The 27,348-nt window shown below is 37.5% G+C and overlaps 7 protein-coding genes and 1 pseudogene across 8 annotated transcripts; 6 read left to right on the top strand and 2 right to left on the bottom strand.

The window, feature by feature from the left end:
• Positions 1–3: 3 nt before the first annotated feature.
• On the top strand, positions 4–1,603 carry LOC111796997 (alpha/beta-Hydrolases superfamily protein). The gene is made up of 2 exons (XM_023679840.2): positions 4–486; positions 608–1,603. The coding sequence occupies exons 1-2, from the start codon at positions 35–37 to the stop codon at positions 1,518–1,520; spliced, it is 1,365 nt and encodes a 454-aa protein (XP_023535608.2). The 5' UTR covers positions 4–34; the 3' UTR covers positions 1,521–1,603.
• On the bottom strand, positions 1,516–4,122 carry LOC111796995 (serine carboxypeptidase-like 13). The gene is made up of 14 exons (XM_023679838.2): positions 3,901–4,122; positions 3,688–3,833; positions 3,538–3,614; positions 3,337–3,459; positions 3,147–3,249; positions 3,023–3,057; positions 2,843–2,944; positions 2,669–2,755; positions 2,428–2,583; positions 2,282–2,353; positions 2,090–2,208; positions 1,895–2,008; positions 1,770–1,815; positions 1,516–1,696 (listed from the first exon to the last, which is right to left on the bottom strand). Exons 1-14 carry the CDS (start codon positions 4,029–4,031, stop codon positions 1,616–1,618), a joined length of 1,392 nt encoding a protein of 463 aa, XP_023535606.2. The 5' UTR covers positions 4,032–4,122; the 3' UTR covers positions 1,516–1,615.
• A 1,572-nt stretch (positions 4,123–5,694) lies between these two features.
• Positions 5,695–9,436, bottom strand: LOC111797000 (serine carboxypeptidase-like 7). Its single transcript, XM_087124717.1, has 14 exons — positions 9,202–9,436; positions 8,969–9,114; positions 8,189–8,265; positions 7,994–8,116; positions 7,811–7,913; positions 7,359–7,393; positions 7,181–7,282; positions 7,001–7,087; positions 6,749–6,916; positions 6,598–6,669; positions 6,407–6,525; positions 6,214–6,330; positions 6,082–6,127; positions 5,695–5,992 (listed from the first exon to the last, which is right to left on the bottom strand). The coding sequence occupies exons 1-14, from the start codon at positions 9,351–9,353 to the stop codon at positions 5,912–5,914; spliced, it is 1,428 nt and encodes a 475-aa protein (XP_086980843.1). The 5' UTR covers positions 9,354–9,436; the 3' UTR covers positions 5,695–5,911.
• A 1,659-nt stretch (positions 9,437–11,095) lies between these two features.
• Positions 11,096–13,252, top strand: LOC111796999 (U-box domain-containing protein 30). Its single transcript, XM_023679841.2, has 2 exons — positions 11,096–11,520; positions 11,667–13,252. Exon 2 carries the CDS (start codon positions 11,728–11,730, stop codon positions 13,051–13,053), a length of 1,326 nt encoding a protein of 441 aa, XP_023535609.2. The 5' UTR covers positions 11,096–11,520; positions 11,667–11,727; the 3' UTR covers positions 13,054–13,252.
• A 1,930-nt stretch (positions 13,253–15,182) lies between these two features.
• LOC111797002 (uncharacterized) lies at positions 15,183–18,336 on the top strand. Its single transcript, XM_023679847.2, has 3 exons — positions 15,183–15,788; positions 16,686–16,873; positions 17,162–18,336. The coding sequence occupies exons 1-3, from the start codon at positions 15,221–15,223 to the stop codon at positions 17,654–17,656; spliced, it is 1,251 nt and encodes a 416-aa protein (XP_023535615.2). The 5' UTR covers positions 15,183–15,220; the 3' UTR covers positions 17,657–18,336.
• A 1,155-nt stretch (positions 18,337–19,491) lies between these two features.
• Positions 19,492–21,803, top strand: LOC147792133 (protein PHLOEM PROTEIN 2-LIKE A10 pseudogene; annotated as a pseudogene).
• A 375-nt stretch (positions 21,804–22,178) lies between these two features.
• On the top strand, positions 22,179–24,161 carry LOC111797001 (uncharacterized). 2 transcript variants are annotated; one of them, XM_023679846.2, is made up of 3 exons: positions 22,179–22,316; positions 23,064–23,184; positions 23,557–24,161. In XM_023679846.2, exon 3 carries the CDS (start codon positions 23,587–23,589, stop codon positions 23,920–23,922), a length of 336 nt encoding a protein of 111 aa, XP_023535614.2. In that variant the 5' UTR covers positions 22,179–22,316; positions 23,064–23,184; positions 23,557–23,586; the 3' UTR covers positions 23,923–24,161. The 2 variants fall into 2 exon arrangements, with proteins under 2 accessions (XP_023535614.2, XP_086981123.1); XM_087124997.1 differs by lacking the exon at positions 22,179–22,316 and having other exon boundaries at positions 22,633–23,184.
• A 2,230-nt stretch (positions 24,162–26,391) lies between these two features.
• LOC111797003 (basic leucine zipper 4) lies at positions 26,392–27,070 on the top strand. Its single transcript, XM_023679848.2, has one exon. It carries the CDS (start codon positions 26,450–26,452, stop codon positions 26,912–26,914), a length of 465 nt encoding a protein of 154 aa, XP_023535616.2. The 5' UTR covers positions 26,392–26,449; the 3' UTR covers positions 26,915–27,070.
• The last annotated feature ends 278 nt before the right edge of the window (positions 27,071–27,348 follow it).

The following is a 27,348-nucleotide window of genomic DNA, read 5'->3' on the forward strand; positions in this document are numbered from 1 at the left end:
TGTTACGTCACCGAGTTGATGAACACCATGGAAAATGGGATATCATAAATCATCAAGAAGAAGGACAATTCACAAACAAAGAAAGAAGATGAAGGGTTGGTTGGAGGACCTAAAGATCATCGCCATAGTTTCAATGGCGATGGTGCAGCAGCTGTACATGTGTGAATCAGGCAGCTCCCTCCACCCTGTGATCCTCATTCCCGGAGCCGGAGGGAACCAATTGGAAGCCCGCCTCACCAAAGACTACAAATCCTCCAGCGTATTTTGCAGCCGATGGAATCCTATCATGAAGGACACACAAGGATGGTTCAGGCTCTGGTTCACCCCCACCGTTCTGCTGGCTCCATACACCGATTGTTTTGCTCGGCGAATGACCCTTTATTACGACACAGACTCAGATGATTACAGAAATGCAATTGGCGTTCAAACTAGAGTCAATAAATTTGGGTCAGTTCAGTCTCTTCTCTACCTCGACCCCACTCTCAAGTAAGTGTTCTTCTGATCTCCTTTCACTTTGGTGGCATTCGTGGGGACAACGGGACTGTATTTTGACAGATTCCGCTGGTTGTGGTTGTGGTTGTGGTTGGTTGCCTTTTTCTTCTTACAGGAAGATCACAACGTATATGGCCGGGCTTGTGGATTCATTAGAAGCAATTGGGTATGTCAGAGACGAGACCCTGTTCGGAGCACCCTATGATTTTCGCTACGGTTTGGCTCCAGAAGGCCATCCCTGCGCAGTGGGTTCCAAGTTCCTGAAGGATCTAAAAGAATTGGTGGAAAAGGCGAGCAGTTCAAATGGAGGAAAATCAGTAATACTGGTGTCTCATAGTCTAGGTGGCCTCTTCGCCCTCCAATTTCTCAATCGAAACCCACCCTCTTGGCGTAAGCATTTCATCAAACACCTTGTGGCCCTGTCAACACCATGGGGTGGATCAGTGGAGGGTATGCGCACATTCGCATCAGGGAACACCCTCGGTGTTCCCCTAGTGAATCCATTACTCGTCAGAACAGAGCAACGGAGCTCCGAGAGCAACCTATGGCTATTACCGAACCCCGCAATCTACGACCGCAAAACGCCAATAGTGATCACTCAAAATTCCAATTACACAGTCGACGAAATTCCTCGTTTTCTCAAGGACATTGGCTTCGGGGAAGGCGTTTATCCCTACGAATCTCGCATAGTGCCCCTCATGGAACAATTACAAGCACCTGGAGTACATTTAACTTGTGTAATCGGAGGTGGTGTCAAGACACCGGAGACTCTGTCATACGGCAAAAACGGGTTCGACGAGCAACCGGAAATTGGTTATGGAGATGGAGATGGCACGGTGAACACGGTGAGCTTGCGGGCGCTTGAGCGATTATGGGCGGAGGAGAAGAATCAAACGCTGGAAACGATTGTTCTTCCGGGTGTTTCTCATACATCCATTTTGGAAAAGAGAGATGCTTTGGATGCAATAATCAACAAGATTTCTGGTATAAATTCTATGGGCTGCCGCCACACTCGTGTTGTGATTTGAGAGAGAAAAAAGACACCATTTATTACATATAAAGGACGATCAATCAATTTATTACATCCCAATAAAAATGAGCATTTACTAAATTATAACACCATCTATAAGGGTTCTCCACTAATCCATCTACTAAACACTATACTGCATTCTTTTTGTGTGTATTCTGCTGTGTGCCCTCCACCCTACACATATTTTACAAAAACAACAATAAATCATATGAATCATATGAACATATTATACATCAAATTTACTTACTTTTATGGTTGCAAATGTCATATTATTTGCATATCTTCTTGTATATCTGTCCAAAAATAATATCTCAGACTAAAATTATATCAAATAATAATACTAATATTAATAATAAATAATAATAAAAATACCCGGCTACTTGGTTTTGGATAAACCAAGGTCTCCAATCATCGACAACAGAGTAATTTAATTTTTTAATCCATGCTTCAGTGTCCATATGTGGTACCATCATATCGTGATCCCCGCTGTAGATTAGGTCATGAAAAAAAAACTTACGATATAAAATGTTAAAAAAAAATCATTTTAACGTATAGTTTGTAAATTACCTATAGATCAAAGACCGGTAGCCTTTAGAACTAAGGTCCACATGATAAGGAAAAGCACTCTGGAAATCGTACTTGTAACTGTCCTGAACATTACATCTCATCCATTCTCCCACGCTTCCCTACAGAAAAGAACGAGAAAGAAAAACATAGGATTTGGAATATATTCATCAAAATAATAATTATATTTTTAACCTCTCGTATGTGAAGTGCTTTTCGAACTTGATCGTTGTTTGCCCAATAAGTAGCAAGTTTGAATTTATAGGTCTGCGTAACAAACATCAATATCAAATTAATGAGATTTAAGCATGATTCACAGTGTTATGGGGAGAAGAAGTTACCGGACAATCGAGAGTAGAAAGCGATGGCTCAGGATCAAGGGACAGTCCGGAGGCATCGTATAGCAATCTCCCATGATCTCCACCTTCTCGTTGCTTCGGAGAAATAAACGTACATTTTGGCAACAAAATTGAAGCTCTCTCGATATTTGAAACACACTACGATGAACAAGAACAAAGCAAATATAATCACATACCTATACCCATTTCTCATTGTTGCTTCAAGTATAACGTAGCTAGATACCTTTTGGTACGTTTTATAATGTCGTAAACAATCCACATTGCTCGGATCAATATTCACGTACTCTCCCTTGCAACTAGAGGTCAATGACTGCATACAAATTAATCATCGAATAACTCGTTCGTTTGTTCGTAATCTTCATGTCTATGTTTTCCTGTTTCGAAAATATCGTATTACCTCGAATAATTCATCGGATATAAGAGCCATTCTATGAGCATAAGGAATTTGAAAATTGGTATTTGAATTACGAATGGTAACTGGATTTCCCAATATATATCCCTGAAATAAGAAGAAAAGTTCTTTAAAAAGCAGAGCAACATATAACAATATAACAGAGAAATTCCCATTATCACAAACCTGAAGATCCAACAACAATAAACCACGTTTATTTTCTGTGGCAAATAAAAAAAAAAAAAAAATTAGTAATTTTCCCACTGGATTATTGATATCATTATAATTATTTTAAAATATATTGATATACCTTCTGAAACTTTATGAGCAATAGCTGGAATTACCATTCCAGAGTATGAATCTCCACCCACATAAAATGGATTAGAGATAAATTCTGGGTGATCAATTAACCACTGCAATATTTTATCATAAAATAAAAACATTAAAATGATTAATCTCAAACTATATACTATTTTCCAATGATATTTGTTATTATTTACCTTTTTTAAAAATTGAATAGAATGATGAACAACGCGGGAATCTCCTACCTCCAGAGATCGTGGAGTTGTGCCGTACGAAAATCCAGTTTGCACCGGCAAATCTACAAATACTATACTCGATTTCTACCGTTCATCGCCATATCAAGAGTTAGATCAACGGTGGTTATGATTGAAAGGCAAATTTTCAGAAAAAAATCTCACCTTTGTCCACGAATAAGGGTTCCAGAATAGTTGGGGCAAGCTCCCATTGAATAGCTCAAGCTTGAAATTTATAGGACCTTTAAATAAATACATTAAATCAGCAGTGTTGGCGTTAATGAGCAGAAGAAGAAGAACACTTAATAGTTATACCAATTTCAAAGGCAAGTCCAGTAAAAGCAGAGCAGCCGGGGCCTCCGGTGAGCCAAAAAAGCAGAGGATCCGTCCTGGGATTCCCTTCGGATTTCACGAAATAATAAAACAATTGCACTTCCTCCAATTCCCCGACGCCCACATATCTGTTCCGTTTCAAAAATTTAATATTTTCACTTAATTTAAACTAGTTTTTACAGAAATAAAACTGACCCTGTTTCCAGCTCGAAGGGAAGACGACCTGGGAAGCCCGGCAGAAACTCCACCTTCGAATACGACCCTGCAACGACGGCGGCGGAGATGATCTGGAAAATAATAGAGAAGCGGAAGAAGAAGGTGGGCATGGTGGAGAGGTTGGTCAACGGCGGTGGAGGTGTCGAAGCGAGCGCTTGTTTCTGGCGTGGGTGTGTTGGTGATAATGGAATAATTTTATCCAAGCTATGTGATCAAATTTCAAGGAGATTTTTATTTACGCCCTGGTCCTTCATGATTGTTCCAAAAAGTCTTAACCGCTGATATACACAAAAATAAAAAATAAAAAAGTATAAGTGGCGTGGATTGCATGGAGATAATAACAATATTAAAATGAAAACTCTGAATAAATTAATGTTTAAAGATTATGGGAGTCCCGGCGGAGACCCGAGTGTCCCTAATAAGGCCTTGTGGCAGCGGAGAACACCTCAAAAAGAACAGCCAACAAGACAGGTATACGGCGGCGGAGGATCGAGGTGGTGGTGGGGGCGGGCTTGAAAATGAAGGAGAATAAATAATTTGTAAATGATCCGTCGGTGTCAGCAAATTATTCGGGACAAGATCTCTCCATAAGAAAGCCCTCCTTTAATATGGCACATGGCACCATGAGGTTTGATCCCCTGGTTGCTCGTAGTAAGAATGGTTGGATCACGTGGCTAAGCTGCCAGAGAATGAACCAATTATTCATCATTTTATTTTTAAAGATTGTAAATACCAAACAATACAGTTGATATATATATATAATAGATATGTTTTCTCAATATTTAACTGAGTTCAAACTAATTAAATGACCTTAGTATTGATTTGGTTGAATGAATGACTTGAAATATGAACTGAGGTTGCTTCGTAGTCCCATGGTGTCTTAAGTAAATCACAATGAATTATCTCTAAAAAGAATTGATAGAAGAAACCGTTCACCAACTGGATGGTGCGAGAGGTTAGTGGAAAACTATCCATCAACACGTAATTAAAAACTAAACAACTATTAAACTAGGGTTCAATTGAGTAAATCACAATGATTTATCTCTAATATCTATTATATAAGGAATCTCCAGCTATCCATCTCCTGAACATCATGTCGCTTTGGTATGCCATGTATTCCGGCGTGTGCCCTCCACCCTAAAAAAGTTAATAAAAAAACACATATAATTGATCACATGTACAAAATAAAAAAGAAAAAACAAATAATATATATATGAAGTGCTTTCCTAACTCGATAATCGTTAGCCGAATAATAACTGAGGAAGTATTTATATTCTTGAACGACAAACACGAGCAAGAATCCGCTCCGTGGAAAAAGTAGAAGGTTCAAACAATAAATTTACTTTAACAGTAGAGGGAGGAGGAAACACTCTTAGAGCAAGAAGCAATTGTTCTTCATAGGAGTTGAAAAGAGATCTCCGCAATCCAAATTTATCATCATCTAACGCTGAGGAAACATCCTCACAAAAAGGGCACGTAATACACCAATAATTGATTATGCTCACACACTGTAATACACTAACAACCAATGTGGTGTGTCAGTGAAGATGTTATACCCCAAAAGAGAGTGGATTATGAGATCTCACATTAATTTGAGACAGAAACAAACAATTACTTATAACAGTGTGAAAACCTCTTCCTAATAAAAACAATTTAAAAACATGAGGAAAATCTTTTCCTATAAACGCATTTTAAAAACATGAGGCTGATTGTAATACACAACAGAGTCAAAATAGATAATATCTCCTTGAGATAGAATTGGACTATTAAAAAAAAAAAAAAAAACTCAAATTGGAGAAGAACGATAGCATGGGACACGTTCGTGATGTTGTTACAAAAAAAAAATGATACGAGACTACAATTTCTAGAGAACGAGCTATTATCAATTTTACAACGTGGCATGACGATTGCTTAGTACTTCCACAAGGTCAAGTTGATCGGTAGGGAGATTACTGAATTAGACCCAAAGTCCACAATTGGAATATCTATTTTATAAAGATTCTCCCGCTATCCATCTCCCAAACATTACGTCGCTTTCGTATGCCATGAATTCCGGCGTGTGCCCTCCACCCTAAAAAAGTTAATAAAAAAACACACAATCGATCACTTGTACAAAAAAAAAAAAAAAAAAAAAAAAAAAACATTAACTTTGGTTCGTACTTTAATTGTTGCAAATGTCATGTTGTTCCCAAAGGTTGTAGTGTATCTGTCAACAACAAAAGAACAAACAAAAAAAAAAAAAACCTATTAAATCATTCCCCCGACAATACAAATAATATATACAAAAATTACCCCAATATTTGATCATCCATCCCAAGCCAAGTTCTCCAATTATCAACAACAGGATAATTCAGAGATTCGATCCACTCTGCTGTATTTATAACCGGCACCATCAGATCATGATCTCCACTATATATTTCATCAGGATTTATAAATTAGTATAAAAAAACAACCATAATTTAATATAAAAGTTATTGCATATTACCTAAAAATCAAAGATCCATATCCTTTCGAACTGAGTTTTGCATGGTAAGGAACCGAGCTCCTAATTTCGTATTGATAATCTTTACGACTCTGACATCTTGTCCATTCTCCTTTAGTTCCCTATTAAAAAATATATTAAGTTATTTCTCGGCTAATATTTATAAATAAATAAATAAATACTTGTTTCGTTACCTCGCGTACATGAAGTGCTTTTCTGACTCGATAATCGTTAGCCCAGTAATAACTAAGTAAGTATTTATACTCCTAAATCGACAAACATGATTAAGTTCAAAGAAGAACAAAAGAAGAATCCGCACAAAAAAGGTTCAAACAAGAAATTTACTTGACAGTAGAGAAGAGGCTGAGGCAACACTCTTGGAGCAAACAGCAGTTGTTCTTCAGAGGAGTTGAAGAGAGATCTCCGCCGTCCAAATTTATCATCATTTGGCGCCGAGGAAACATCCTCACAAAAAGGGCACGTAATACACCATTGATTGATTCTGCTCACACACTGTAAGAACATGAAGAACAACAGACAACCCCAGCTTCAAGTTATGAACATCATTAACGTTGTTATAACTCCAACAAGACAAACCTTTTTGTAGGCTGCTACATGTTTCATGCACTCTATGTTATCTGGCTCAATGTTCTCATATTCTCCTTTGCAATTGCTTCTCAATAGCTATGGAACAATTAAATAGTTAAATAATTCCTCCAATTCTCTCAATTCTCTCGATTCTTAATGTTCTGTTCATTGAATCAAACGTTATATTACCTCGTACAGTTGAGTGGGGATGAGGTTCATTCTATGAGCATATGGAACCCTGGAATTATCATTTGTTTTCTGTACCGTGACTGGATTTCCCAATATGTAACCCTGTTATCAAGAACATAAAATGGAAGAGTTAATATACAAATGCATTGAATGAACTCAAATGGGTAGCTGAACCGACCTGAAGGTTTATAACTGGGACAGCATCTTTATTTCCTGTGAACAAGCAACGAATACACTCGTTTACCCATTTGATTGACACGATATCAATAAAAACAGATGAACGGTAAGAGTCCAAGCCCGCTACTAGCAAATATTGTTTCTTTAGCCTTTCCCCTCAAGGTTTTTAAAAGGGAGAGATTTCCACACCCTTACAAAAAATCGTTTCGTTTTTTTCCTAACCAATGTGGGATCCTACAATCCACCCTCTTTAGGGGCTTAGGGAACGAAACATCGTTTCGTTTTTTCCCTAACCAATGTGGGTCCTACAATCCACCCTCTTTCGGGGCTTAGGGAACGAAACATTTCCTATAAGGGTGTAGAATTCTCCCTCTAGTAGACGCATTTTAAAAGGCAAAAGCAGACAATATCGGCAAGCGGTGGATTTAAGCTGTTACTTGAATATATACATACCTTCCGAGATTGCTAGCATAAGAGGTGGAACAACAATACCAGTATATGAGTCTCCACCAACATAAAATGGATTAGATAAAAATTGGGGATGATCTAGCAGCCACTGTGGTATTCCAGTTCATATTACAAGGTGTTAAAATGAGAGATTTAAAAGTTTGATGTGAGCATATATACATTATTTACCTTTCTCAAAAATTGATGATTTCGTTGAACTTGTCCAAGATCTCCTTTCTTAGAACCTTGTGGAGTTCGACTATACGAAAATCCAGTGCCCACAGGCGAATCTATAAAGAGAATACTAGCTTTCTAGTATCCATCACTCCCAAGTTAGTCTTAGTCACAATCAAACTACTAAGCTTAAAGAGTAATTGTTGTTACCTTGGTCCATGTAAAAGGATTCAAGATTAGTTGAGGTAGGCTTCCATTGTATGGCTCTACCTTGAAGTTTATAGGACCTTCAAACAAATTCAATATACAATTACCACAATCAAACTACTCCCATTAATAAGCTATCTCTTAAGTTAATTCAAATATTCGTGTGAAAATTATGGATTAGTGATTAGTTTAGAGGGTTACCGGATTCAAATTCTTAGGTTAATGGTGTGAAATGTTAAGAACCACGACTCTCCACAATGGTATGATATTGTCTACTTTGAGCATAATCTCTCCACAATGTTTTTGGTTTTCCCAAAATGCCTAATACCAATGTTGATGTATTCCTTACTTATAAACTCATGATCATCCTTTTACTTAGCCATTGTGAGACTCCCTCCTCAACAATCCTCTCCTCGAACTAAATACACCATAGGGACTCCCCTGAGACGTACAAAGCCCTCGAACTAATGGACTAAGTTAAAAGCATGACATTAATACCATGTTAAGAATCACAACTCTCCATAATGGTATGATATTGTTCACTGATACCATGTTAGTTTCTTCCCTAGCCCCAGACTTTTGGGCTGATTCTACTATGATCATAACATCAAGTTCAAGGCATTAAACTATGAAACTAATTAGAGGGAAAATCTTAACGTAGAAATGTGATTTATTACTATATGGTCGTTTATGAGAACTGAGCAGAACACAGAGAGCAGAGCCCACAGAGAGCAGAGATATCTATACATTTAAATAAAAGTGAGAAAGAAGATGGAGTGTTACCAACTTCAAAGGCAAGCCCACAGAGAGCAGAGCAACCAGGGCCGCCGGTAAACCAAGTCATCAGAGGATCAGTTTGGGGGTTTCCTTGGGACTTGACAAAGTAATAAAACTGCTGAACTTCCTCCGAATCGCCCACTCCCACATATCTGTTCCATTTCCACAAAACCTTACACACAACGCTAACTAATACCCATTTAACTCACAATACAACAAGAAAAGGAAGCAAAACGAACCCAGTTTCGAGCTCAAACGGAAGAGGACCTGAGAATCCAGGCAGATACTTCACAGTCCAAGATGAAGCTGCGGCAGCGGAGGAAACCACCAGAAAAAGAAGAACAGGGAAGAAGAAGAAGACAACAGACCACCGGAAAACGGGAGTGGCCATCGGAGAAATTCAAAACTCACCCCAAACTCCAACCCGCGAAATGTGCTCCAGACCCACGTTTACGTTAATGTTTCGTTCTGTTTTATGGTCTACATTGTAGATACTACACGAATACCAATAGTGCAGCGTGTCGATGAATCCGTAACAGCGGTGGGATCCACTTCTCCGGGCAACAAAAAAATCACGTGCGAATATTGGTGAAATTTATTTACACAAATAATTTGAGCCACAATCTCCACCTACCACTTCCAAGTAACAGAATTTTTGTTTGTTTTTTTCTATAAAATAAATTTATTTTAGAAATAACATTTTATTACAAAAGAAAAATCACTCAATTTCATACCATAATAAACAACAAATTAATTTTAAATTTGATCACTCAAATACACAAACAAACCAAACAAATTATTATGTTTTTTATTTAGTTTAAGGGCACACGTGTCAATTTGTAATTGGTCACAAATTTTGTTATTATGTATTTTCTTTCATGAAAATTATTATTATTATTAAATTAATTTCAATTAAAAAAATATTCAAATGATTTAACTTAAAGTGTGTCGAATAAATTAGAGAAATACATGGATTAAAATTATATTTTTTAAAAATAAAAAAATAAAACTATATTTTTTTAGGAATATATACTATTTGCATCTTTCATACTGGGCCAGTGACCAATGAATTCAGAAAGCCCTTCACGTGCTGAGGCCCTAAGAGGCCCAAAACCAAACATGGATCTCCGTTTATTTTGGACCAAGCCCATTTAAGAGATAATATGTGCTTTCTAAACCAAAAAAAAAAAAAAAAAAAAAAAAAACTTAATTAATAATTATTTAATACAATTAATGACACAAACGGATTCAGATCCCCCAACAAAAACCAAACTTAATGAATACTGTTCCTTAATTTATATTTGTCTTAAAAAAGACAAAATCATAAACATTTTATTTTAATAATTAATTTATGGCTGATGGGTTGGAAAATCAGGTGTGTGGTTTGACCAGTCTCCTTCACAGCCAACAAAGTACTGACACGTAACCATGGGAACAGTGCGGGTCTGGACCTTCACACTGTTCTAGATCACCCGCAGGGCACCATTATTTTTTTCAATATTATAACACAATAATTCAAAATTAATAGAAATAATATTAATTAACGGTGAGATTATGAGATGGAAATGGAAAGTTGAAATTAATTAAACATAATCCCGTAACAAACCTAAGTTAGGCTTTTAAATTCAAATTATTTAAATTTAAACAGTATACACATAAATTAAACCTTTATATCATAATTTAATTTTGTCCTTTTCAATTATATATTAAAAGTTTAATTGGGAATATTAAATAGAGTAAATTAGCAAAAATTATTAAATATGTCTGTCTCCTCATAATTTATGGAATTTCTGGCAATTAAAAATTTGGTTGGTTTTTAAAATTATATGAAAATAATAATTTTGGCGGGTGTTCCTTAATATATAATATATTAATCAATAATTTTGGGGTTACATCAATCGCTTTTTTATTTGACCAATTGACCATCCCTAAGTGCAACCCAGGGACCAGCTCGGACCAAATATATAAAAGAATACCCCACAAACAATTAATCAAATAAAAACACTTTATGAAAAAAAGAAAAAAAAACCGGCATACACGTGTGGTTCCCGGTAAGACTACGGGCTATAACCGGTAATTGGCAGTCAAAAATCTCCATTAATTTATCGGTAATTAAAAAAGGTTTCATTTTTCATTTTTCTCTTTCTCAGTGCCTCCCATTCTTTGGTGTCTTAGATCCTCCAAAATTTCGTCTGACATTTTCTTTTATATAATTTTTTTTTTTTTTTTTTTTTTAGGGATTTTTCGTTGGGGGGTGGGTTTGAGGAAAGTGCACTGTTCTCAAGTATGAGTGATTTAGATTCATGGCATCGCTTTTGATTGCATGTTTTTTTGGGGGATTTTGATGATTTGACCATTTTTGTGGAGCTTGGAGAGGCAGTGAGGTTCATTTGTGGTTATTGATGATGACGGCGGCGATGGTGAAGAAGAAGAAGAAGCCCTTTCTTCCGACCAACCAAGGGGTTCAGATGAAGAAGCTAAAGAATGCCCCCGTTCGCCATTTTTGCTGCTGCTTCTGATTGTTAGTGAGAAGAAAAAGATTGTGGAAGACAGAGAAAGTAAGAGAGAACCCTTTTTCTTTCCTTTTTTTTTTTTTTCCTGTTCTTTTGCCCCCCTTTTTATGATTCGCACATGTTTTTCTGTCATTGTGTTTTTGGGTTGCTGAAAATGAATTCAATTGCTCGTTCTTGATGTTCTATTCCAGGGATTTTGGGTAAATTTTGTTCTCTGTTGAGATTGATTTGTTCTTTTGAGGGTTTTGGAAAATGCCGATGTACCAGCCGGAGCTGGGTGTGGGTGGTGGAGGGCAAGTTCTTGATGTGGAAACCGCCGTGAAAGATGGTATTCTCGGCGGCGGTGGGTTCATCTGCGAGGGTGGAATGGCGGAGAAATTGGATCTGAAGGAGATGGTGGAGGAGCTTGAGAACATAGAGGTTCCTTCGGTTTTTATCTGCCCAATTTCATTGGAGCCAATGCGAGATCCTGTAACGCTTTGTACAGGACAGACCTATGAACGTTCCAACATCATGAAATGGTTTTCTCTCGGCCATATCACATGCCCCACCACAATGCAAGAGCTTTGGGATGATTCAATTACTCCCAATAACACTCTTCACCAACTCATTCACAGCTGGTTTTCCCAAAAGTATTTGGCCATGAAGAAGAGGTCAGAGGATGTGCAGGGGAGGGCTCTCGAGCTCTTAGACACGTTGAAAAAGGTCAAGGGCCAAGCCAGAGTCCGAGCCTTGAAGGAGCTTCGACATGTCGTGGCTTTGAATTCTTCGACCAAGAACACCGTGGAAGACAATGGCGGTCTTGCTTTGATTTCTTCTCTGTTGGGTCCTTTCACATCCCACGCGGTTGGCTCCGAAGCCATTGGGATTTTAGTGAACTTGGATCTCGATGCCGAGACAAGGAGAAACCTCGTCCAACCCGCCAAGATTTCGTTAATGGTGGACATGTTGAACGAGGGATCCACAGACACCAAAATCAACTGCACCAGATTGATTCAAACGCTCCTCGATGGAGACGATTGTGGAGCGGACACTGTCTCAGGTCTAAGCCTGGTGGTTGGATTGTTAAGATTAATCAAAGAAAAACAACACCCAAATGGCGTTCTTGCTGGATTAAGATTGCTAAAAGCTCTGTGCTCCAAAGAAAAAGTCAAGAACTCAATAGTGAGCATTGGGGCAATCCCACAGTTGATTGAAATTCTCCCAGATTTCAGCCCCGAATCTTTGGAGCTAGCCCTTCACGTATTGGATTCAGTTTCATCCCTCTCCGACGGCAGGGTGGCCTTGAAAGACTGCCCCAAAACCATTCCAAATTTGGTGAAGTTGTTAATGAGAGTGTCGGAGAGCTGCACTCAGCTGGCTTTATCAATCTTATGGGCGGTCTGTAAACTCGCCCCTGAAGAATGTGCATCGCAAGCTGTGGAAGCAGGCTTAGCCGCCAAACTTCTTCTAGTGATTCAGAGCGGTTGCAATCCCGTTCTGAAACAACGCTCCGCCGAGCTTCTGAAGCTCTGCAGCTTGAATTACACAGCAACCCTCTTCATATCCAAGTGTAAGCTTACAAGAACAATACAATAAGGAAGAAGAAACAAAAACCCCAGCCAAATTAGAACACACCTTAAATTCTTCTTCTTCTTCCATCTGGGAATGAATGAATCAAGTGGGGGGGGGTGAGTGTTCGAATCTCGCCATTGTAAATTTTTGTAGAGCTTTTTGTTGGCTATCAAATCAAATCAAATCTTGTATGATGAATAACAAATTATTACTATTATTATGAGTTTTTGGTGTTTGTCACAATTACTTGAAGAACTCAGATGATTAGTTCATGGACAATGGAACAGTTCGATTCGAATTCTAATTTAGTGTCAGATTTTGAACATTAGGAACAGTTAACAACAGGGTTAATGCAGGATTAAAGTAAAGGGAAATAATAATTAGAAGAAAAGAGAAAAAAAAAAAAAAAAAAAAAAGGTACAGTCCCGATGAAGGGTCCCCCAAAGATTGAAACACTTTTTCATCTGTGTAAAAAAAAAAAAAACAGGGCTGATTGAAAGTTTGGATATGATTGGTGATGAATGGTCAGAAAATTGGTCGGAAAATGTCTACCAACGAAATAAGCTTAACAGGATAAGGATCATCATCATTATCATAATACTTCAATTATATTCCCTTCAAAACCGTTTATTGCCACAATAATTAATTTATATTCTTTTTCATTTTATTTGTATTATAAGATACAGTATGACCATACCAAAGGTTCAAAATTCAGATCTGATACCGGGTGACACAAATATTCCTCTACATCTCTGTGAGATGATCGCAGAATTTACTCCTCATCCCTAAAAGTGAAAACGATGTAGTTTCTATTACCTTTCATTTACTCGAGTGTTTGAAGATATAAGGGTTAATGGAGCATGGAGAGGGATTTGTATTTGTAGTGTTTGGATTGAGGGGGTCCTTCCCCCTCCTTTTGTTCCCACCAATGGGCACACTCAGTCAACTCCTTTCCACCCATTTGCAAAAAAGGAAAAAGAAAACCCCAAACAAACAAATACAAATGAATTGTTTATGAAATGAAATGAAAATAAAAAGAAAAGGCAAAATTTGGTGAAAATTTGGAGAAACATTTGGTGGGGGAGATTTAAATTTTTTTGAAACATCACATTAAATGAGAAAATAAAGAGATGTCGCTTTTAAAATGGGTGTGTGGGCACATGGAGATGCCCTTAATATAGCTCGTATGTCAGCTCATCATTCAACCATCGCCAACATGTCCTCCAACTCTTCAAATAAAATATAATAATTTTAATCAAAATGTTTATAAATTAAAAAACAGAAATGCAAAAATAAATAATAAAACAGTCTTCCTTATTTTTTTATTTAATTTAAAAACAAGGATCATTTGGGACCACTATTTTGTCTTCTATTATACTAATGGTTGGATTTCTATTAGTGGTTCCTTGCGGAAACTTTCAAAAAATATCCTTTTGATCAACTTAGTTTCCTTTATTAACCCTTTTTTATTTACTTTACTTTTTTTTTATTTATTTAAGCGTTAATTAGTGAATAAGACAATATTATCTTAAATATCTATTACATGTTTGTACCTCGTACTCGTATAACTACAAAAATCTAATTGGATAGGCCTATTATTAAAAAAAAAAAAAAAAAAAAAAAAAAAAAAAAAATTGGGCCAAAAGTTGTTTGGGCCGGAAAACAGTGAAAGCAAACGAAAATGTGGGCCAAAAGTTGATTGGGCCGACTCAACAATCGGTCTAAATAGACTTAACAAGCTAAATAACAAAATTTAATTATGCATTTTAAAAAATGGTAAAAAGTAAAAATATAAAAAATGGAAGAAAATGAAATTTAAATTTTGAAAGAAAATAGGATTAATTAATTTTTCCAAATTAAATTAGTTTGAAAATGTAATTATATTTTCGTGTTTAGTAGCTGAATTTATCATTTAAAATTCTACCAACTTAAACTAACATGCTAAATAAATTTACTATCACTCAATTTTAACCTTCACCAACGAAAAGAAGAAGAAGAAGGATAAAAAGAGAGTATAATTTGGAAAATGTGGAAACGTAAAGAACAAATTAAAATAACCTTAAAATATAATTTTAACGAAAATATTCTTATAAATTAAAAATAAATAAATAATAGGCCGACCGATAAATAGCGCCAAATTAAGGGACCAAGTCTTAAGCAGTCACTTTCTTCACCATTCGAATTGGATACAATGTCGTGGTTGGCTCGCTCCATTGCCAACACCCTTCGGCTTGAAGACGAAGATGACGAACACAACGGTGTCGTTTCGCCCATTCACTCTGATCCTCCATCTCCTTCTCCGTCTTCCACTCCACGCAACCAGATGGAGTCCCAATCCGACCTCGACGACGAAGCATTATCTCGCCGCGTCAGAGGGGACTTGACTGAATTCAAACAAACCCTAACCCGCCAATTTTGGGGCGTCGCCTCTTTCCTGACTCTGCCGCCGCCTTCTCATCCCCGGTTGGATGGGGATCTCGCTGCCTCTTCCGATTGGAAGCCGTTCGAGGCGTTTAATCAGCCTGATCCGTCGATCTCCAAGGACGAAGTGGATCCGTCCGATCCGATTGAGGTCTTGAAGATGCGTTCGAACCATGAAGCGTATGCGAAATCCGGGGATTCACAGGGGGAATGCTACGAGGTGGATTGGGGAGATGTTGTTGGGATCACTGATGAAGTGCTGACGTTTGCCACCAACATTGCAATGCACCCTGAGACTTGGATTGATTTCCCAATTGAGGAGGAGGAGGACAACGATGGTATGTTTGTTTCGGTAATTTTGCTATCCAATTCGTTAGAAGCTTGTTGATTGAACTCCCTACAAAGTAGATACAGTTATTTGGTCTTAATTTTATTCGTTTTCATCGGATATAGGACGAGGGTCATTGAATGGTGCGAATTCCACTAATAATCTTAGGCGCCATTGTTTTTGAATGAAATGTTAACTTGATGCTGGAATCGTTTATGAAATGATTTAGGAAATTCTTCTCCTCAAATGGAGACTTCAATGAAATGCGCCATTGTTTTTGATAGGAAGGATAAACCCCCTATTCAGTTCACTTACACTTGGTGAATGCTTCGCGAGTCTAAGTGATTGCCTTGCTATGTAACGTGTCAGTTTGTCAAGTGTTGAGAATCTCCCTTGTGTAGGTTGAAGCATGCACGAATCCTTTTCGTGATGTGGGACCCTTTTTCGAATATGACATGTATGAAGTGAACTCACACGTGTGAAGATAGTGTTGTGCATTGAGGGAAAGACTTAGGTCTCTCCAAAACCTGGGCACTTGTTGGTTTTCCTTCATCTGTCAATATAATTAGCATCACATGTTACATTAGAGGCTTTATCAATTATGTTAATCATTTATAGTGCAAATACAGTGTTTTCGTCTTATACAATCAATTATAACCAAGTTTTTTAAACTTCAAGACTATACCTTACACTGAATTTAATCATAATTCCATCTCTTATGCTTGGATATGTAAGATAAATGAGAAAGAAATGTTATATGGTGATCCCACTTACATGATTAAATGTGCTGACTTTTATGTGGAAAATTTGGACTTTTTGTTGTTTAACTATATGTTCGTATGATGTTTTTTCACATTGTTGAACCCTGTATATTTATGTCTTTAGACCTTTCTTTTTCTTGTTTTAGATTTTGAAATGTCTGATGCCCAAAAAGAGCATGCTTTTACTATTGAACGTCTTGCTCCTAGACTAGCTGCTCTCAGAATTGAGCTCTGTCCTTGCCATATGAGTGAGAGCTACTTTTGGAAGGTCTATTTTGTGCTCCTGCATTCAAGACTCAATAAGCAGGATGCAGAGGTTTTATCTACTCCACAGGTTGACTACTCTTTCTTTCCTTTGACTTTTAACATCGCAATGGAACTTCTCTAGTTAAACTATGTACTTCCTATATTGTTACATGGTTGGCATGGTGGTGCAAATCATTAATTTAGGATCCCATGTATAGTTAAACGTACAAAAATTATCTATATGCCTTGGTACAGAAAAATTCATTTTATTCATATGACGTTCAAACATGTATTTTACTGTTTTTATTGAGTATATCTGCTTCCTTTGATTGAAACGTTATGTTTGCGGTAGAATAAGGATTCTTCAAACTTGTAGGTAGCAGAAGCAAGATCAATGTGGATGCAGGAATTACAAAAGCAGACCAAGCCAGAGTCCTACTGGTGTGGAAGAGACACTTTTGAGTTAAAAGACAGCTGCGATATGCTGCAGGAAGACGGTAGTCCCATGGCATTCCATGATAATCATTCTGGATTGAGGCAGCCTTGGACATTGATGTCTGAGCCAAGCAATTATGAGACTGAGAAATATCAAATAGAGAGTTCTGAGACGCAATTCATCGATAAGTCTGTTATTGTTGAAAAACCTATAAGTAAGAACGAGGATAGAAACTCCACGATTGGGCCTTCTTCAAAATTCCTTGTTCAGAACTACGAGGATGAGTCAGACAACGACTGGCTAGAGGAAGACTGTGAGTTGGGTGGTTGTAATAAGACCATCCTCCCTCTTGAGAACGAAGAAGAAATTTCTTTCAGTGATCTCGAGGATGATGATATGGTTCTGCCAGCTAAATTCAAGACTGCTTCCAAATAATAGGGAAGTTCAACAACAAAAGAACAAAAGAAAAAAGAAATCAAGGTGTTGGTTCAAATTGTGTATGCTTTGCTGATGAGTGCAAATGAATTACAAAGTCAGTCTGACAAGATTGTTGGTCTGCCGATACCGAGCCCATAAAGCCGTCTGAAATTGCATTAGTGGGTTGGGTGACAAGATTGTTTGTAAATGATATGAATGATCATTCCAGTTCGGAAGAGTGTATCTTGATAATGTGTTTGTGTTTGGTTTCTTGTTTGGGAATTGTGTAAATTATGTATCAGTAAATAGACAAAAAGGGAAAACGGAATACCCTACGATGATTGTCCTCATCCTTCTGGTCTGTCAGGCGTTCCAGGATACCCAGAACTCTTCTTCTGTCAGGATTGGAGATTCATTGTAAGCTGTCTGACAGAAGAAACCGCTAAAAACAGCCAAAGGAGCCACCGAATTATGTAACTGAGGCAGTTGAGGAGGGTTCCGTTGGGTTTCTGTATTTGAATTTTAAAGTGAAAGAGGGCTTCGTTTTGAATGAAGTTACGTCTCTGTCTCGTCCATTACAGGTATCGGTATGTACAGAAGGACCGTAATGGGCCATTTTCTTATTCTCATTTCATTGCTGTACTCTTACCCTTCTCTACTCCATGAAGATATTATGCTATATAGCTTTAGTTGTCATACTCGCAGATATGGCTTTGTTCCAATCCTGTTGCCGTGGGAATGCAAGTTGGTCCATTATTGTAGTACTTGAATATTAGCTAGTTTGTATAAAATTGATATCAGGAATTGAACCGAAGCGTAGTGTCCACAATCACTCTGGATAAGATTTGTTCTGTTTTTGTAAGTGAGAAAGAAGACAAGCAGGATAAAGAATTGTAGGATGACAGAAACGGAAGACAGGGAAAGTGCAACAGAAACGGGAGTGGCTAAAAGGGTTCCTTTTTTCTTTCGTAAGGGAAATCATTGTCAACCACTCATATTTTCAGCATTTAACAAATGTCCAGAAGCTGTGGAGCAAATAAAATAACTCAAAACAGTTTCCAATAACTTTTTTTCTTCTTCTTTTTTTCGTTTTCGGGTTTTAAAATAGGAATGTTTTGTTTTCCTCTTTAATTGATGTGAGATCTCACAATAATATCTGATAGCAATGGGTTGAGCTGTTACAAATGGTATTAGAGCCGTGTGCTAAGGACGCAAGTCCTCAAAGATTGTGAGATCCAACGTCGGTTAGAGAGGAGAAGGAAGCGATGAGTTTGAGCTGTTACAAATGGTATTAGAGGACAATATTCGTGTGAGGCGGTGGGTTTGGCTGTTACTTGTTAAATTAAAAAAAAAAATGTTGGAGTTGATTTCAATTTTAGGGTTTGAAAAATGTAACAAACTCCACAAATTAATAAATTAAGATTACTTTGTATAAATTAGCCTATTTAATTGAGTAAGACAAATACGGTTGGTTTGGTATTTAAATCATAAATGACATTAAATTTAACCAGAAATGGTAATAATGCTAATAATAATGCCATCAATTTAGAAATGTCTCATTTTAAACAAAAAAAATAAAAAAATCAATTTTTACGTTGAAAATTAAACATTTGTTGCAATTTTGTTTAAATCATTACTAAATTATTCTTCAACTGTACAAAAAATGACAGTTGAATGAGTCTAGTTTGCCTAACAAAATTCAATTAAAAAATATACTTATAATTCAATAAAATAGAAAATTTAGAATAAAAATAGACAAAATATTTAGTTTTTTTTTTTTTTTTTTTTTTTTTTTTTTTTAATAAATAAAAAGGATATTTTACTTCTAAATATTTCAGATCACGCGATTCAACACCAATATTTTAGCATGATCCTAACGCAGTTGTCATTCTGATTGGTCGTTTCATTCTCATCTGCGATTTTGGTGTTTCCGTGTAAGAACGGTAAAACCGACTCGTAGATGAACTCGTCTTTGAATTCCTTCTGATCTTATTTCTCTTCTTAAACTTCATATTTTGTGCAAGCAGATGCCATTCTAATCCTATCGTATCATATTCGTAACAAGGATCCCGAACCCCAACGCTCATTTCAAGCCAATCACCTGTATTCACCTTCCTTCCATGTTCTGTTGCTATTCCCACTTGCCGCCAATTGCATCTTCTCTGGAAATTTACGATTTCTTCTAGGTTTGACCCCTCCATCTTCATTGACTTCGTACAACAACCCCAAGCAGGTTTGCGATTCTGTTTTATTTATCGGTTTTCTTCTGTTCCCATTCATCGAGACGGAAAACTCAACAAATCTGGGTTTCGCCATTTTCGTTCTATTTCGAGCATTTCAATCTCAAATCTAGGTTTCGGTTTGATTTGGGTTCTAGGGTTTTTTTGAGTCTCGCTCTCGCGTCATGGATTCTGAACTGGTTAGAAGGGGGTTGGGATTCTCTCAGAGAAGAAAGAAATGGCTTATTCTATTGACTGTCATGGGGGTTTCTGGTTACGGTGCTTACAAGGTCTATCATTTGCCTTCTGTCGAGAGGAGGAGGAAGAAGTTGATGAAGCTCTTGGGCGCCATGATTTCGGTTGCTGAAATGGTTGCGGATTCTTCTGAAGCTATTGGAGTAGTTTCTAAGGACTTGAAGGAGTTTCTGAAATCTGATTCCGACCAGATTCCCAACAGCTTGAAGCAAATTTCCAAAATTGCGAAATCTGAGGAATTTTCGGAGTCTCTGGAAAAGATCACCGAGGCATTTACGATTGGAATGATGAGAGGTTATAAATCTGTGTCAAAGAATGAACAAAATGCGGAGGCTGGTTTGGCGAATTCGAGCTTTACTTCTGATGTCGTTGAGAAGCTTTTCTCAACAGCTGGGACTGGTTTTGCGTCTGTTGTGGTTGGAAGTTTTGCAAAGAACTTGGTTATGGGATATTACTCGATCCCTGGATCAGTTGATGATGCAAGTCGAAATTCAAGTTCTTACAAATCTGGATCTGAATTTCCAGACGTGCCCAGATGGGTAACTGTGGCCTCCAATGAGAAAAGCAAAAATCTTATAGCGAATTGCATACAAGTTTTTGTTAGCACCGCAGTTGCTGTATATCTTGATAAAACAATGGATGTTAATGTGTACAATGATTTGTTTAGTGGATTGACCAATCCCACGCATCAGGACAAGGTGAAGGACATGCTTGTTTCTGTTTGTAATGGCGCTGTGGAAACTCTAGTAAAAACATCTCACCAGGTATTGACAAGCTCGCGATCGACTTCGAAATTGAATCCGGTTTCATCCTGCATTGGACTGTCGAAGATAGGAGACAACCCCTTTTCTGAAGGAGCATATCCAAAGAAGATGGCTATGGCCAGCTCAAATGAGGATAGCCAAAATGGGTGGGTTGGCGCGGTTTCATCTACTTTGGCAGTTCCTAGAAATCGTAAGTTTGTGCTTGATTTAACTGGTAGGGTGACCTTTGAAACAACAAGATCTTTTGTGGAATTTTTGTTGTGGAAGCTCATGGATGGTCTGAAGAGAAGTCTTGATATAGTTCATGATGAAGTTGTGGGTAGGGGATTGCAAGTCATCAGATACTTCAGCGCTAAGTCTTCTGTCCTTGTTACAATTTGTTTAGCATTATATCTACATGTTTTTGGTGGCGCCAGACTTCTGTTACCTGCATAATATAGAGCCGGATGAAGTTATAAAGCAAGCCACTTAGATTAGAAAGTATATACCATTGTTGCACTTAGGGAAGGTTTTGTACTTTCTCCATATCATTCAAATTTTAATGACAATGATACTTCTTCAACAAATACATATATGAGAACTAAGCAATGAGTGTGCCTAGACCTTCTTGTTGGAGCAATGGGAATCAAATCACTGACAACGAAACTACTTCCACCTTTTCTGTCGTAATTTATTTAGATTGTAAGGCTTTGAAGCTCATGTCTGTGATGGGGGCAGTTTGACCAAAAATACAGTATTTCTTAGCTAGTTTGCATTACTGCAATGATATAAAGGCGTGTTAGCTCTGATTCTCTGGTTTTTCTACAAGATGCTTTCCATATGTTCTAATATGACTTGGAAACATAATGCAATTTCATCCATTGTTCAAAATACTCAATGGATCATAGCAAGTTCTCAATGATGCATGTTTCATTCTCTTTCTCTCTACTTAGCATGGCGTACTCTAGAATATAGGCAGCTTCATATGATTTTTATTTTTGGTTCTCACAAGACGTACAAGTTTCTTTGTCTGTTGAGCTGTCCACAGAGATCTCTCCAATTATAGCTGTTCTATGAGAACATGCAAGTCCTTGCGAAAAGCTCATATTATTTTAGCATTCCTCACTAGAGGACAGATTTTGTTGTTCTTGGCATGTGGGCTACTCATCCTGTTAAGCTTGTTCTTACAGAACTATTTTGCAGAGCCCTAGGCTATTTTCAACTGTTTTGCAGATCACAAGGAGTTTTTTTTTTTTTTTTTTTTTCTTTCTGAAACTAAATGGGATGTTCTTGATAAGACTGCGCACACCATATTGGATGTCTCGTTTGCGATGGTTTGAGTTTTCGCCAGATACTGATGCAGGGGGAGGGCAACTTCCTCAACATACTCTACACCGACAATGGATCAAGTTCTTTCCAATTGGCATTTCTTTTCCAGTAGGTTTGCTTACAGGTGAGAAGGTGAGTCATGATGATGTGCATTTTTTAGCATTTGGGTCTCATGATTACTATCATCCCATTCTTTTATCATTAATGTCCACTTTTGTTGTAACATTTGTTTATGCAAGTAGCTCTTTAGAATCATGCTTTCTAGTAATAGAGATAGAGGCCAATGGATTATGATTTCTTTTGCCCATCATAGCCTAAGTCTAAGTCCACCATTAGCAAATATTGTCTTATTTCCCTTTCGAACTTCCCTTCAAGGTTTTTAAAACATCTCTACTAGGAAGAGGTTATAAAGAATATTTCGTTCTCCTCTCAAACTGACGTGGGATCTCATAATCCACTCCCCTTAGAGGCCCTGCGTCCCTGCTGGCACACCCCCCGGTGTCTGGCTTTGATACCATTTGTAACAGCTCAATCCCACTGCTAATAGATATTGTCCTCTTTGGGCTTTCCCTTCCGAGCTTCCCCTCAAGGTTTTTAAAACACATCTATTAGGAAAAGGTTATAAGGAATGTTTTTTTCCCTCCCCGACGGATGTGGGATCTCACACATCACCTCCTTAAGACGACCTCCTTGTTCCTTTTCCTACTAACCTCAAATATATTGGAATGCCCCATTGTCTTCACTTTTCATTATCAACAGAAAAACCATCCCCACTTTTCAAGTTAAATATGTATTGTTTCAGATTCATTTTCCAACCTCCTGGAAATTTCTGGTATTTTGACTGATATTATTATTTATGCTTCCATCATATTTTGGTAGAATTATGAAGAGAGAGAGAGAGAGAGAGTAGAAGCTGAAGTGAGAAGGAAGGATGATAGGGCAGCTGCCAGCTATAAGAGGCGGCAAATACATTCGTGCAGGCCCCATAGGACCATTGAGGGTATGGCATAATCTTACAAGCTGCTTTCAAATTAGCTTTTGTTTTTGTTTTACTGCCTCTGATTTTGAATGTGTCTTTGTAATTGTATGAGCCCAAATCATGATTTGCCTTTGCACGTTTTGTTAGGCAACTTTTGTTTATCTTTTTCTTCTATAAAGATCAATGTTTTGAGATTAATTTCCACTGTTCTTTCAACAAGATTTATACCACCAAATTTGTCGGCAATTTAACTGTGTCAAGGGCATGCTTCAAAATTCAACCCTTAATTATTAAAACAGGGTCGGTAGAAGATGCTCGTTTGGAACTTATAAGCTGCTATTGCTTGGAGCTTTCATAACTCTGTCTCTGTCTCTGCCTCTGATTCTGATTCAGCCACAGACAGCGCTTCAAATTTGATCTTTCATGGCTGCCATTACTTCCACCTGCAGTAGCTTCTTCTCCATCAGATCAAGTTCTATGGAGCCAAGAGTAAGAACTTCACCAAGCCATGCCTCTCCAGCATGTGGGAAGCTTGATGGTGTGGCAACTTGGCTCATCAATGGCTTTGTCACAGCTTTCTTTGGATCCTTGGAACGATGCTCTTGTATTCGTATTGCCACGGCTGAGGATGACGGCGATGAGGCAAACGACACCCCCTTGATTCCAAACGACGGGAACCTTCAACAGGACGGCGCTGCTGCTGGCCGGAGGAGGACTGTTAAAGGCAAGAAGTGTCAGCCACTTGTAGATGCAATCTAATGAGCTGCTTCTTATCTTGTATAATCCAAATCAAAAAGCTCCTCCTTTTCTTGGGTAAGTGATATATAGGAGCTTCTGAATCTGAGAAATTTGCTGCTTTTTTGTAAGTTTTGTGGAGATGAAATCAACCCAAATTACTGCTTTAGAGTCTAAATTAAGAACTTGAATGTCTGAACTGCTTCAATTCATTCTCAATCTGCATTAATTACTATAATAACAATTCAAGTGCTCTTTTTCCACTTGGATTCACCAATGGATTCATATCTCAATTCATATGATCGAGCATTTTTTTTTTCCTTTGATTTTTGAAAAAATTATTTTTCCAAATTTCGAAACATAAAAAGAAATTAATAAAGAAAAAGGGTGGAGGGCCTGGGGCCATGATTTTAAATAATGTCCTAAAAATGAGAGTGATAATGTTGTGCATTATTTAAATAAAGTAATGCCTTTCACTTTTATCGCCAACAACCAGCGGGGAATCCAAAGAGAAAACGAAGCAATATTAGAGATGATTAAATAGTAATAACAGTGGGCATAGTAAAATAATCAACCATTATAATTAATGTTAATAACTATTATTACGTTATTGTTAAATGGATTAAGAGATTTATTCATCTATTTATATGTTTCCTTTATGAATATGTGTCAAGAACGGAAAATATGTCGATCAAAAGATTAAAGGGGACATGTTCCTCGGCTCAACTAATTTAGGGTGCATCCTCTCCTTTATACTAGTCGGTCTTTCTTTAGTTTACTCGAACTATATAGTGTAACAACCCAAGTTCACCGCTAACTGATATTGTTAGCTTTAGCCCATTACATATTGCCGTCACCTTCACAGTTTTAAAACACTGTCGGCTGGAGAGAGGTTTCCACATAAATAATACTTTGTTACTCTTTTTAACCGATGTGAGATCTCACAATTCACCCATCTTGGGAGTCCATCGTTCTCGCTGGCACACCGCTGAGTATCTATCTTTAATACCATTGGTAATAGCCCCCAACTCACTGCTAACAAATTATGCTTTGGCACCGTCATCCTTATGATTTTAAAGCATGTCTACTAGAGAGAAAAGTTTCTAGATCTCACCTATTATGTTCCATTTGGGCCTAAGTTAGTTTGCACTCAAGCCCAACAATGAAAGCCCATTAACCTCTCCATTGTCGTAGTACCACGAAGAAACAAAAATCTGAAAACCAGGTTGTTTTTGTTTCAGAACACTGCTTCAAAGAAACCAAGAAACCTTATCCAAAAGAAATCCAGTGATTTTGGTTTTTAGTTTGCAGCACATGAAGCCGACTGATAAAAGAAGGAAAAATTAGGCCAAAAGCCAATGGTTTATGCCATTAAATATACAAATAGCCTCACACTTTTTTTTTTCCCTTAAAAACAAGAAAAAAACCACCTTTGCCGTCCATGCATGTTAGCCTCCACTCCTACAAATACACTAACATCAAATTTAACTAAAAAAACCGCCCAAGTTTCCGACATTTAACTGCGCTAAACTGTCGTAGGGAATATATTGGGGTTGCTTAGATTTGAATTTGCAAAGCTTTTTGAATAATAAAATGATGGTTCTTAAAAATTGAAGCTTTTGCATGTGAGTTTGAGGATGATGGGCACAATATTGGGCTTTGGTAAGCTTACCCTTTTCTTTTTTCTCCATTTCTGAAAAAGGGTTTTTGTCTAATCTGTCGTTTTTTTATCTGATTCTTCGTGGTTAAGCTAAGAGAGCTCATCTTCTATCCTTCTGAGGAGAAAACCAGAACAAAAATGGGTGACCCCACTACCAAATTTATCCCTTTTTCCACCAAAAAGATAATCAAATCGGCTGCTGATCTTCATCAATGCCGCTCTGCCTTTCTTTTGACAAATGTGCGCTCGTCCTCTAAAGTTCACTGCTTTTTGATGGGTCCTATGGGTTACCCAAGAAGAGGAAGGAAGAGATAATCTCCCTCCTTGGTATCACTATTATAATCCTTCCTTTAATTCTCTCCACCCTTCAACTTTTACCAACAACTTTACACCCGCCATACCAGCCACCTCCTAGATTCTACCTCCCCCCTTTTTACCACTAACAATATTCTACTACCAACATTTCTATTCAAATTTTGTAACTATTCAAATTTTTTAATGCATTAACCACCGATTTCCACCCTTATAAAGAATATTTCGTTCATCTTCCTAACTAATGTTAGATCTCACAATCTACCCATTTGAGTCATTTCTTTCTCCAATCAATGTGGGACCCTCAATCCACTACCCTTGAGACCCAGTGCCCCTTTTCCTTTGGGGCTCAACCTCCTCGTTGTAAAATCGTCCGGTGTTTGGCTCTGATACCCTTTACAACAGCCCAAGCACACAGCTAGTAGAAAGTGAAAATGACCCTTTTCGTCCTTTGAGGGGCCAAGGTGTCCCCTCCCACTCCTCTTTACATACCCATCTTCTCCTCTTCCTTCCTTCCCTTTTCCCTTTCTCTCTCATCTATAGCCTTCCTCTTTGAGCTACAACTCATTCTCTTTACCAATGTTCTATTCTGAAGAAGAAGCTGTCCGGTTTCGTAGGCCGGTTCAGGAATCTGGGTTCACACCGGCCGAAATCCAGGAGCTTTGGTCTCTGCTCGAAGATCCAGCCAGATCAAACTCCGGTTCGCAAGACTCGAGCCGAGCGGTCTCTTTGATTGACGACGAGAGGAGACGAAGGAGAAGGATATCGAACCGAGAGTCAGCGAGGCGGTTGAGGTTGCGGAAGAAGAGGCATTTGGAGAATCTAGGGGTTCAAACGGACCGGCTGAAGGTGAAGAACCAGGAGCTGAAAAGCCAGCTGAACTTAGTGTTGAACCGTTATTGTATGGTACGAAGACAAAATGAGAGACTGTGGTCGGAATTTGTGGCACTTCATGCTCGCCTGTCGGACCTTTACCGGATTTCTGTTCCCATGCAGGAGAAGGAGAGTTCATGCATGCAAATATCTTTCAATTATTACTCTTAAAAAAAAATTGAAGAAATTTCTTCATGAGAATGAAATAATAAATGTCACTTAGGATATTTATATTTTTATTAGTATTTGATGGGTATTTCAAATTCTAATGTGACATTGAAATGTAATATATATTATTCACCTTATTAATCTAAATTAAAATTAGTTTCTCTCTTCTTTTTTAATTCAAAATTAGGTGTGTGTGGAAATTAAAAATAAAATAATAAAAATTAATCTTTGTGTTATATTCAAGTTAATTATATCATATTAATTAATTTCATGGGCATATTATAGCCCTATTAAATAGGGTAGAGTATTTTTATTTTTATTTTTAATTTATAGCTTGTTGGGCATGTTCTAACTTATCAAAATTTAAACATTGGATTAATTATACTTGTAACTTACCATATTTTGTCACGCTATGATAAGAGATTCAAATGCGCAAA

Source organism: Cucurbita pepo, chromosome 6, assembly GCF_057944985.1.
Source record: "Cucurbita pepo subsp. pepo isolate OVF chromosome 6, ASM5794498v1, whole genome shotgun sequence".
Taxonomy (NCBI): Eukaryota; Viridiplantae; Streptophyta; class Magnoliopsida; order Cucurbitales; family Cucurbitaceae; genus Cucurbita; species Cucurbita pepo.